Below are 13,522 nucleotides of genomic sequence, written 5' to 3' on the forward strand. Positions count from 1 at the left end.
CATTTATCATATAGACGTTTTTGTAACAGATGATGACGGTATGGATCAAAACCAAAACGCATACAACTTACAAGGGTTGTTTTAAAACAAAAAAGATAGAAGGACTAAAACAATACAAAAAAAAACACATGTATGAACGATTTACCTATTTAAACCAAAAAGTTAGAATATTGTCTTTCTTACCTTAAAGACGGTGAATATATGCAGCTATGCTATCTTTCGAGAATAAAAACACCACGAATTGATCCCGAAGAGTTTACAACCGTTGGATTAATGATTTGTTGGAATATACTTGAGTGGAAATAAAATTGGATGGGTGCAACTACATGTAGTGTTTATTTCTCTAGGAAGAAGTATACCCAACACTCTTCTTGAATGAATATTCTCAAATGCCTTCAAATTCGTAACTATACTCAAGTTTGAACTCTTTTAGTATTTCTCACTGAATCCTTGATTTTGTCACACATTTTAAACACTCAAGTTCGTAACCATACTTGTCAAAAAAAGAAAAAAGAACCCTAATCCTCATAAAAACCTTATTAACCTAAGCCATCAAATATAATCTTCCCCTACCTTCATAAATTGCAAAACGACCATCACAAAGTAGCCACACAGAAAGTAAAAGAAGAAGAAGAACAACAATGAGGTTGAATAAACTGGTTGCTTTCAGAAACACAGAAAGAAAAAGAAGAAGAATAAGACGAAGAAACACAACTGTGACAGCTGTAAATAATTGTTATTTATCTGATAATTGTTCGGAATATGTCTTCACATTTCTGATCAATGACAATCCTCGCTACTTGAAATCTCTCTCAACCGTCTCCAAACAGTTTCTCTCAGTCACCAACACTCTTCGATTCTCTCTAACTATCCTCTATCAAACTTGCACTTTCCTCCCTCGTCTCTTCCAAAGGTTCACCAACATTACCTACCTTGATCTTAGTTCCTACAACGGTGACCTCAACGCGCTTCTCTGCCAAATACCTTTTCCATTAAATATCACTTCGCTCAATCTCTCCAACCAACCTATCATCCCCGCTACTGGCTTCGATTCTCTCTAACTATCCTCTATCAAACTTGCACTTTCCTCCCTCGTCTCTTCCAAAGGTTCACCAACATTACCTACCTTGATCTTAGTTCCTACAACGGTGACCTCAACGCGCTTCTCTACCAAATACCTTTTCCATTAAATATCACTTCGCTCAATCTCTCCAACCAACCTATCATCCCCGCTACTGGCTTACGAGCTTTCTCCCAAAATATTACAACTTTGACTTCTCTCATTTGTTCCAACATTGCTTCTATATGTAACAATGATCTTGTTCTTATTTCTGATTGCTTTCCTTTCCTTGAAGAACTTGACTTCAATAGTAGTAATCCTTTCGCTAGTAGAGATTTTGATATGAATGTTTGGGTAAAGACTATGGCAATGGTGCTTCCTAAGCTCCGCAAGGTTAATCTCTCGGGTTATTATAATATAGACGACTCGTCACTTTTGCATTTATGTAAGAATTGTGAGTTTCTTGAAGAGGTTATGATGTTGAAATGTCCATTTTTAACTCATGATGATGTCGCTTCTGCTATCCGTGAGAGACCTACTTTGAAGTCTCTATTTGTTAGATGGAGAACAAATGGAAGGCATGACAACATTGGTGCAAACTTCATTGGCTCGTTGGTGAGTTTGAATGGCTTAACTTGTCTTAATTTGTCATCTTTGCGCATTTCGGATGAATTGCTTTTTTCTATTGCAATGGGAGGTCTTCCTTTGAGAAGACTTGTCCTCCAAAATTGCACCAGCTATAATTATGTTGGAATATACTCTTTGTTATCCAAGTGTCGTATACAACATTTGGATCTTCAAAATGCCACGTTTATGAATGATCACGATGTCGCAGAGTTGTCTTTGTTTCTTGGTGATTTGGTGTCTATAAACCTTAGTGAATGTAGCATGCTCACAGACTCGGCCATGTTTGCACTCGTTAGGAATTGTCCTTCACTTATTGAGGTCAAAATGGAACACACAAGTTTGGGGGAAAAGAGTGTAGATAATTCTAATTCTTCGATGGATTGTGTTTTAAACCATCAATTAAAGTCACTCCATTTAACTTGCAATTTTCAGTTACTAAATGAAAACATCATATTGTTTGCTTCCATTTTCCCCAATTTGCAATTTCTTGATTTGAGCTCCTGCCATAACATATCTGAAGAAGGTATTTGTGAAGTTTTAAGGAGATGTTGTAAGGTTAGACATTTGAATTTAGCCTACTATTCAAGAGTGAAACTACTTAGAATAAACTTTAAAGTTCCTGAATTAGAGGTGTTTAACTTGTCACATACATGTGTTGATGATGAAACACTCTATATGATCTCAAAGAATTGTTGTGGGCTTTTACAACTGTTTCTGGAAAATTGTGATGAAGTCACAGAGAATGGTGTGAAACATGTAGTCGAAAACTGCACACAACTCAGAGAAGTCGATTTGGGGGGTTGTGATAATGTGAATGCCAATGTTACTGCATCGGTGGTGTTTTCAAGCACGTCATTAAGAAAGGTAAATGCTCCACCTCATTTTAGAATCAGCGATAGAGAGATGAAACTCTTGTAGCGTCAAGGATGTCTTGTTTTCCAACATTTTGAATGTATCATGCTAAAGTTTGAACTCTAACTTGTAAGATATTTTTGTTTTTAGATTTTTTTTTTAGTAAACCAAAAGTTATCCTCTACGTGCAACTATGAAGACTAATCCCTCGAGGTAATTAAGATCCATTTAAGAGGCTAACCTCTACAAATACATGTTTTTCCATATGCACCAGCAAATGATCAAACTTAAAACAAATAGTTAGAGACCCAAATATCTACCACTTATGCCAGATTATGTCAGTGTTTTAAGATTTATTTCTAAGAGAAATTACTTTACTTTAAATGTCAACTTACAAATGTGTATTTACTCATCACTATGCATTATAATGTAATTTGTTGGATGTTATATGCAATTTTTATTTTTATTGTTTTTCTTCAATTTGCCTTAAAGTATATTACTTGAAGAAGATTCTTGCATCATGCTTATTACAGCCCTCATTGGCAGTATGAGTTTTGCAAATTGTTATAACATTATCGATTATAATTAAATTAAAATAATACAATTAATTATTTATTTTTTAGTTAATACAACTTACTATTTATTCGGCGTCAGGCGAGACAGGTTGTATTTAAAAACACGTAGATAATTAATTCAATATGATTTAGCACCAGTGAAAAATTGTTAATTAAAGTTGGAAGTGAGTTAACATGGATCTAAAGCTGAGCCTACTTGTAAGTTGTAAACCCAAAAAAAAATTGAGCATACTTGATCGAACCAATTTTTAAAATAGAACAGGTTAATGTCTTTTCAAAAAAATTATTTAGCTAGAAATGTTATGCATATATTAGACCACAAATAAAGTTTTTTAAGTCTCTCCGATCTGTCCACTTAAGTGGTTATAAAAAAAAGGTCGAATACCTCTTCAGGTTCTTTAAGTTTCACGTTTATTTCAGATAGATCCTTTAAGTTTTTAAAGTTTCAGATAGATCCTTTAAGTTTGGAGTTTGTTTCGGATAGGTCATTTAAGTTTATAAGGTTTCAGATAGGTCCTTTAAGTTTCCAGTTTGTTTCGGATAGGTCATTTCTATCAACCTCTGTTAAGTCAAAGTTGATTTGATAGAAATGACATATCTGAAACAAACTTGAAACATAAAGGACATATCTGTAACCTTAGAAACTTAAAGGACATATCCGAAACAAACTCGAAACTTAAAGGACCTATCTAAAACCTTAGAAACCTAAAAAATTTATCTGAAACAAACGTGAAACTTAAAGGACCCAGGGAGGTATTTGGCCTAAAAAAAAATTATAACTACTTAAGTACTTTGTATTAAATATTTTTCTTTTTATTTACAAACTTCTTTCATTAATTTAAACATATTTTACATTGATTTTGGACATATTTAAAATAAATATTATTATAAAATACAGTTTAAATAGATATTCAAATAAAATCACACTCTAATATTTTATTAAATCTTAAAAAATAAATTTAAAATATAATTTAATCTCATTGACTTATCACTAATCTTATGTGACATATTACTTATTTGAATATGTTACTCTCTCCGTCACATATTAGGTGTTCGATTTGAGTTTTACACGGTATTAAAAATTATTATTAGCGTTGATTTCAATCGTAAAATATGTGTCATTTTACTAAAATTATATTAATTACGGTTAGTGAGTAATTGTAGATCATTGAAATGTAATAAATAAAGACATGTTAGTGGAAAAGAATTTATTTATTTTTTACGGTAAATATCACAGTGGAAAAAAATAATAAACATTGTATTGATATTGAAAAATTGATAGATAACTTGAGACAAAATATTATAAAAGAGAATGCGAGACAGATATGAAATGAGCCTTTAAGTAGGCTTATTGATCATATTAGGCTCAATTTTAAATTAATGTCAATAAAAATTAATTTAATTAGATCAAATTTTTAATCAAATGTATTAATTTTTATTGATCAAAATATCTCTTATAAATAAAACCGAATAAAGGATTTGAACTTCAAGAGCATTTTCTTGAAAATTTCACTATAACCTGCCAAATGTTCTATGGTTGGAAAATGAAATTGGAAACTATACCAAGACAAGTTACAAAGTGAAATTAATAGGTCATATTTTCTAACAAATATGAACGATCATTTTATCAACAACCACAAATTTACAAAGAAAATTATGTGAATTTAATAGGTCATATTGTCATAAAAGTTGTCATAAAATGATTGTGCATATATCATTTTGAGATGATATTTGAATGATCATTTTATGAGAACTTTTGTCGCAACATCTTTTCTCACACTTACACTATATTCTTATTTCTCTTTTTGAGGAATATTATTTGAACAATCACTTTTTGATACAACTTTTGGAACAACCAAAATATACAAAGAAATATAGACAGACACAAAAACCAAAGCAATATAAATAGAAAATAAAAACACAATATGAATATGAGAGGGAAAATTGTTATAAAAGTTGTCATAAAATAGTTGTTCGAATATCATTTCTCTTTTCTTTTTCTATTCTGTGATTTTTGTGTTTGAGAAATGATATTTGTACAACCATTTTATTTAACTTTTGTGACAATTTTCGCCCTCATACTCACATTATATTTTTATTTTCTCTTTCTATTACTTTGATTTTTGTGCCAATACATACTTTTCTTTGTAAAAACGTGATTGTCTATTTGATTGTCAAGCAAATAGATGTTCAAATAACACTACTCATTGTGTTAATACTTCTATTTCTATATACTTTGGTTGTCCCAAAAATCTTAAATAGTTGTTTAAATAACATCAGTCTAATTTCATTTATCTATTCCAACATTGGTATCCTCATATTCTACACATATCTAGTAAATATTAAGAGAGAGTCACAAAACAATGGATCAAAAACAAATACCGGTGGCGCAAAAGCGAAGATTAATGCTACAGAGATGGCGCAAAAGCGAAGAACAATGCCGATGATGATGATGAATCATACGAGTATCTAGATTGTTACTGTTATTCATTATTTCTTATTAATAATATTTACACGTAGATAAAGTACTTTGACAATAAAGTTTTTTGTGTGTATGTGTTGTTACCAATAATGTCAATGAGAACGAGTCAATAACCAATTCAGAAGAACCTTGAGTAGAATTTCTTAGTTCAGGAATAAAAAAGATTAATGTAAATGTGTTTGATTATTAACTACACCTACGAAGAAATTCTATTGAGGCCTCCTGTGATTTATATTTTTCATTAGTCATGGACTCCTATGGTTGACATTGTTGGTAGAAAATACCAAGGATACGTAAAGAGTTTTTTTTCTTTTTTTTTAAGGAGTAAAAGATGAGGTTTTATCGTCGAATAACTTTATGATTTATGTATAAACAACAATTTTGTACCTGCAAAAAACACAATAAGGGATACTAAGGTTCAGTATCGTATTTTAGGGTTTTAGATTGATTATTGGATGTCTTGAGAGTTCTCTTAAGGGTTGTATTTATAGCCTTCTATGAGACTGATTTGTGGTTACTTTGGCAGCAAATAATAGGGGTGTTTTGGGTATTTATGAAGGTGAGAAAAACACAAGAAGGGGGGTTGAATTGTGTTTTCTTTTTCTCTTAAAAAATCTTCTTCTGGTGTTACTTCAGAAGCTAGTTGGGAGTGCTTATGATGTAATGTTTAGAATCAGATATGCAGCGGAATAAAACAGAGCAGAGAAAAGAAAGAGAGACACAAGCAATTATCCTGGTTCCTTCCACAATCCGGAAGTAGTCCAGTCCCCCTTGCACTTCCAAGGAGATTTTCACTAATAATCTTATAGATTACAAATGCTCAATACTCTCTTAGTATGAGACTTCTCAAATGCTCAAGCACGCAGGCGAGAGACTTCCAATGCTCAAGCACTAAAGCAAGAGTCTTATAATGCTCAAGCACACAGGCGAGAGGCTTCTAATCAAACAACAATACACAGAAAAAGTTTGACTTTGAACACTTGATATACAATCAGTGGTGTTCACAATACAATGCAATAAAGACTCTAGACTTAAGAATTTCTAAGATGTATCAAATCAGTGCAGAAATTCAAAGTGCTTTGTAGAATCAAATTTGGGGAGGGTGCAGCGGTGGCCAAAGAAAGAAGATGGGAAGAGAAGAGGAGGATACGACGTAGAGGGAAGAGAAAACAGAGAAGAGAGAAGAGCGAGTTTACAGAATTGCCCTTCATGTTGTGCTGAAAATTCAATTTTGTCTTTGCATTTTAATGGAAATTACAAAATTGCCCATGGTGTTATATTTGTGTCATAATTTGTGTGTTCAGTTATCATTTCTGAATTTTTTTCTTTCTCTTTCTTCTCTCCCTCTCCCACTGCTTCCTTTCTCTCTCATCTTCCACCAACCAACAACCCACTGTACCTCCTTCTCTCCGGCCATCGACCACCGGCGACCACCACCATCAACCTTCTCATTTCGCGCCACCACCATCATCCCTCTTCTCTGATCCACTCGGATCTATCACACCACCATCACCACTATCCCTTTTCTTTCTATCCCCTTCATTACTCCCAAATAATCTCGCCGACGTTGTTAAGATCTGCTTCGCTCTCTTAAAGACCAGATCTCACACCTCCGTTCTCTGTCGTCGTCGTTAAACTCGCCGTCGCCGATAACCAAACGCAAATTACCGGAAAGACAGATGAATAGGAAAACTAGAATAAAAAAAGATGGAAGGAGGTGGTGATAAATACATCGGCGGCGAAGAGCGGAGGGGAGGGTGCAGCGGTGGCCAAAGAAAGAAGATGGGAAGAGAAGAGGAGGATACGAGGTAGAGGGAAGAGAAAACAGAGAAGAGAGAAGAGCGAGTTTACAGAATTGCCCTTCATGTTGTGCTGAAAATTCAATTTTGTCTTTGCATTTTAATGGAAATTACAAAATTGCCCATGGTGTTGTATTTGTGTCATAATTTGTGTGTTCAGTTATCATTTCTGTTTAATTAATTAGAAACTGTCATGTTTTAGTGTATTTATTCATTGCTTTGAGCAATAGAAAAGGAATGAGCATATATACAGTAGTACACGATGGAAAAACACTCTCTCCCAAAAACATAAACAAAAATTGGTTTTCTCTCGTCTCAAAAATATTGAGTTTATTGGGTTATACATCTCCTGTTATCTTTGAGATGAATTTGACCTGTTCTGTCACCCCCGATTATGATTCATAACGGGAAGAACGGTTGTATCCTGGGAGGATATGCGCCTATGAGACGGATAAAATCCTCAAGGACAGTGTAATCAGCGGCGAAGCTAGCAATAATTCTATGAGGTGGCCACATATAAATTTGAAGTTCGACCGGAAGTTAAATAAAGATAGTAAAAATTATTTCACTTAAAATTAAACTTGGGGTAGCCAAATAAATATTATTAGGGGTAGCTAAATATAAAAATATACCTACTCGCTCAAAAAAAAAAAAAAATTTGGGGTAGCAAGGGCTACCCCTGCCTACTACTACCATCCGCCCCTGAGTGTAATGGTTTACTCTCTTGGCAGGTTATCACCTTCACGGTTCCGTGTTTGTTTACTTCAATTTTGCTGACATCAAATCCCCACAGATAAGTTTATTGTTTTCTCTTATAGCTATATTTTATTGATGCTTCTATTTATATATGATGATTATTTTTTGTAGATAATTCTTATGACTAATTTTACAACATGATTTTCCGGTGAAAGTACTTTCTAATTTGGAGTCTATCAACATTAATTCAAAACTGTATACAAATCACGAGGTCCGTTTTAATATGAATATGATGCATTCTACCTCAATATTTGTAGCATCGACACCTGATATCGAATACAACACTTGTCACTGACTCATGTGATTACAATTTTTGTTCAATAATTCCATTTTTTTTTTCAAATGATTACTTGATAAGTTAGTGTTGTGTCCCCTGTCCTTGTTTCGTTGACCATAATTGAATAGAATACATTCATGGAATGTGATAGAAAACACAGCAGAAATGTTATTTGATAGTGCATCTTTCTACATAATTTAGGTGAATCAGTTGCAGCGTCCTTATGATGACATTTATATCTTTCGTAATTTGACACATTTGGAGATTCACGATTTTTGGGAAACGGCAATACCTGTGCTCCACCTATGCCCTAAACTTCAAAATCTCAAACTTTGTGAGGTTTGTTGAGGTTTAAGAATCATATTTGGTTTGTATTTTGTTAACACGCAATTATGTTTTCTATTAATAGCAATGTTTCGTGGAAAACTGGGATGGAGAAGATGATGAAGAAAGTTGGGGGGAACCAGAATATGTCCCGCAATGCCTTTTATCGTGCCTTACAACTTACAATATTCTGCACTTCTTAGGCCTGCAAAATGAGCTTCTGTTGGCAGAATATATTTTGAGAAATGCATACAATTTACAAACTACGACAATCAAGTGCAAAAGAGAGCCGCTGAAAATAGAAAGAAAGTTGTCCCAATGTCCTAAGGCCTCTGCAACATGTCAACTTTCAGTTTGCCTAAAAGATACGGACTATGTAAGTAGTAGTTTCTTTATCCCACTTGATGTTGCTTAATATGGTGGTTTGAACTTTGAACTAGGAGCTATTATTAAAGTCATGACTTTGTCTTGCTGCACAAGTTAAGGAAAAATCACCTTTAAATGATTTAGTTAATATTTATCTACCTGCAACACACACACACACATATATATTAAACTTGTTTATGACTGTAGTAAGATCAGTGCTTATCCATTTATGGCCACTTGTATGCTAAACTCAATTTTGATTCATAACTATAGGGCAACAGGTGAATATGAAGATTTTACAAGTAGTTGTTTTCTTAATGGAATCCTTGTCTGTCTTTTGATATCATATAATGTGAGTAGCCCATTAAAGAAGACTTAGATCTAATTCTTAATCATCTTTTTGAAGATTTGGCTTTGCTGACTTAGGTTACTAGGAAGTAAGCTTCACCAGGAATAAACAGGAATAATAGATTTTGTTGACATAGTTTGTTTTCCTACTTCGCATCCTTTTACTGTTTCAGTTCTCTATAAACAGGAATAATAAGTTTTACCTTTCTAGTAACAACACTTGGTAATTTTTTTATATTAGCTAATGGCTAATGCTGATTTCTACATTGTTCTCACCGTCAATGATTAATAGTCATTTACTCCTTTTAAGAAAAATATACGTTGACAACCCATTTCCATCCACCCTTTATACCACTGCCCACGTGGCATTATTTTTTTATTTTTTTTTACTTAACTCTTTTTCTCTCTTTACAAAAAAGACGCTCTCTCAACTTTCTCACTCACAAAACTTTGTTTCTTCTCCGCCCCACTCCACCTTGTCGCCGTCGCCAGAGTCTCCCTCTCTCTACCCATTTCTTCTCCGGCCATCCCTTTCACACATTAGATTTGTAAAAAAGAATGTAAATCCACAACAAAAGTAACACAAATCTGCAAATCGGAACAGAGACATAAATGGATTGCAAAACAACGGTGGCTATGGTGAGTGAGGATGGACACGGCGGTGGCGGTGGGTGGTAAGAGAAAGAAGGAAGAGGTAGGTGGAAGGGGAAAGATGACGTGAATGTGTTATGTTTTAGAAAATCAGAAAAACAAACAGGGAAGTAATTGGGTAATTGATAAGCAAATTGTACTTAATTTCTTCAATTTAACAGTACAATTGAAATTTAACAGTACAATTGAAAAATGGAATGCTAATACATGAATTTGGCAGAGCCAATTGAAGAATGAAGGTACAAATAGACTAAGAAGAAAACACTAAGCTCAGAGAGATAAAGAGACTTGATTTTCATCCAAAATATTCCACACCTATCATTGTCAATCAGTGGCCTATTTACCAAAGTCTGTGGTGAACTTCTGTTGGTAATTTTTACTCTCATTCCACGTCGTGGTTCCCTGATGCTAGGATCTGGAGCCATCTGTCCGTTCCCTTCACGTGGTTGTGCTTTCATTTTGTTCTGACTACTTACAGAATGTTTCACTGAAAGAAAGAAGGAAGAGGTAGGTTGTAGTGGTTGCAAACGACGGTGGCGACGGTGGAGGTGGGTGGTCACCGGTCGGTGGATGGTCATGAGAGAGGTGGGTGGGGTTTTGGCTGACGGTGGTGAGGAAAAGAGGGAGAAGAGATGGTGAAGGAAAGAGATAGAAGAGAGAGAGTGAGAAACAAAAATGCTGAATTTTTTATATGTGGGAACCACGTACCAAATGTCACAATTATATATGGTGGTATAATTGTGTATGCCACCTATGGTGGTATGTGTATCAGCGCTCTTTACTTTTATCTAATATATATATGTAATGAGGGACACATATAAGGTGTACCATGGTCCACCCATATTTATATATTATTAATTTTTTGCAGTGTTCAAATAACTTTAAGATGGTTCTACTTTAATCACAGAACAATTTATAAGTTAGAGAAACAAGTACTATATTGTCTGTGTTGGATGCCAAATTTATATGGGAAAATTGACTTAAAAGTTATCGAGTTTATGCAATTCAACTAACATATTACATATTTTTTATTTTTATTTTGCATGCAGCTTTAGGCCTCCGGAGATAGTTGAGTCTTTCTTGGTGGTTGCTTGAAAGGTGAAAGATCGGCTCTTGAGGATTTGGCAGTGAAGCGTGATTTTGTGGATGAGTTTAAATACTTTTGTCAAAATCTTTAGGCAAGAATACATTTCATATGAGCTCTACTGCAACACTGATTAGAAACACCATTTATATAGTGGAATGCCCAATTTCATAGGTTTCTAGTGTTATGCTAATAGTATAAACACCATACAGATATCTTTACCACACAATTGAAAAAAAGATTGAAGATGGAATAGGATTTGCCTCTGTACTAATTTTGACTTGTTTAATTTCATGAGTGAGACACTCTGTTTTCAATAATAGAGATTTTACAATACTTACCTTATTAGGATTATAAACCACAAGATTGAATAATGCAGTAGCAGCATCTATTTTACCAATTGGTGCACTTTCTTTTAATATGCCAACTAGAGCAGACAATGCCTTAGAACTTACTCCAATTTGCACTTTGCAATCACCTATCATACATAAGCTATATATTTCTGCTGTAACATTTGTTCTTGCTTCCATAGTCTTTCCTGATTCAAGTACTTCAAATATGTTGTCGACTGCTTTTGCTGCCATGATCAAAATCTTGTTATAGATAGATAGTTTGAAAAATGCAGTCAAAACATGTTTGTGGATTCTTGAATCTTTAGATGTTAAAGTGTTACAAGAAATCATTCCGGTTGTTTCGAGTAACCGAATCTCGTATGCCTGTTGTCATTGGATATCAATTGAACCAGTTGTCAATTTTCCAACCAGAAATAGCATTCTCATTCTTGTGCCTCTTGGTGCTACTGTTGTTTTTAGTGGTTGCCTCATTCACTGAGACATTATTTTCCTATCACCATTGGTGAACAAGGCTCTTTAATACATAATTTGGTATTAAAGCATTGTGGATTAGTCTTTGTTCACTTTCAAGACAAGTGTGTTGACCAGAGTCTATACACTCTGGAATTGAAATTCTATCATAAGTGTGCCCTGATGATAGAATCACAGGATCCCTCATTAGTCTAGCGAAATCTAATTGGTAGATAAGGTAAAATGACTAACGATCACACAACACAACACAACAATCATCATATCCACGGCCACTCACAATCTCAAGCTGTGTTGGAAGGAAGCCTTCAATTGAATTTGAATGCTTATTTATTAACTGGAAAAATAAACTAAATATCACGTTTTTGTAGGGTGGAAAGACAGAGTTACTGAATATTAACTAGGTTAGTTAGAAATTAGAATAATATGTGTAAGGTCAGATGAAAACGGAATAAAATTTGTTATGTATTACTTTTAGATATGGATCATTAGCCTCAAAATGGGACACATTGGTTCTCTTCCAAAATGTTAACAATGAGTTGGGAGATAATCAACAAATATCATTTCTGAAAGAGAAATATCTTGGTAGTAACACTCTGAAGTAATCATTCCCAGCCTTATTCAATCTATTCTAAGTTTGATACCATTATCGACAAATAACATCTCTTTCTGTTCCCAATATCCACTTCACCATCAAACTTGATACCATTCATTCAATCTATTATTTGTTTTAATGAGTTTTTGTACTACGTTATGGCATCTTGAGACGCCGCTGGTTCTCATTTCATCAACGGATTCCACCTCGAGATTCTATTCCTTCAAAAACGTCATGTCAGTCGCTTTGGCTTTCCTAATATCACTAAATGGGTCAATCTTGCTGTTCAACGCAGACTCCAGTATATTTTTCTCCATCTAGATATCATATGCACTCCGTTTGATGATCAGTACTAAATGTGACATATATGGCAATGTTTACTTACTTACATGTCCCTAGTTGTCACTAGTCAATTGCAACGGATAATGGGGTAATAACCGGCTTGGAAAATGCATACTCTATGTGATTAGTTTCTACTTCCTTCCAACCTAATTTTGTAGGTAAAGATTTGAAATATGTCTTGGTATATTCCCGATTTCTTATTTGTCAGCAGCAAAAACTGCATTTGCTTTGATTCTCATTGGAAGATTTACCATGTGATTGTCCTTCCAAATAGTTTAAAGACTTTATGTTTATGGTATTAATTTGCCTTCAACATAATGATTAGTCAAACAAAGACTAAAATTGATAACAAAAAATTTATAGGAACCAAAATTTGAACAAGTGTTTCGAAGAGACTACATATAGAGGAATTAAAAAATATATTTTCTACATTTTTATTTACTAATATGATTGCGGTATAAAAACATAAAGTCTGTGGTGGGGACAAGAGATAAATAGTCCATGGAAAATATTTGCTTGACTTTGAGTTTTTGTAAGTTTGTATTCAAAACAAGAGATAATGG

At 33.9% G+C, this 13,522-nt stretch overlaps 1 protein-coding gene across 1 annotated transcript; it reads left to right on the forward strand.

Annotated features, from left to right (window-relative positions):
* Positions 1-1,423: 1,423 nt before the first annotated feature.
* LOC11418823 (F-box protein SKP2B) lies at positions 1,424-2,605 on the forward strand. The gene has a single exon (XM_024776397.1). It carries the CDS (start codon positions 1,424-1,426, stop codon positions 2,603-2,605), a length of 1,182 nt encoding a protein of 393 aa, XP_024632165.1.
* The last annotated feature ends 10,917 nt before the right edge of the window (positions 2,606-13,522 follow it).

Source organism: Medicago truncatula, chromosome 2, assembly GCF_003473485.1.
Source record: "Medicago truncatula cultivar Jemalong A17 chromosome 2, MtrunA17r5.0-ANR, whole genome shotgun sequence".
NCBI classification, from domain to species: domain Eukaryota; kingdom Viridiplantae; phylum Streptophyta; class Magnoliopsida; order Fabales; family Fabaceae; genus Medicago; species Medicago truncatula.

Excerpts from the sequence above, each read along its gene's own strand:
- LOC11418823 (XM_024776397.1), top strand. The coding sequence starts at position 1,424 with ATGGCAATGGTGCTTCCTAAGCTCCGCAAGGTTAATCTCTCGGGTTAT.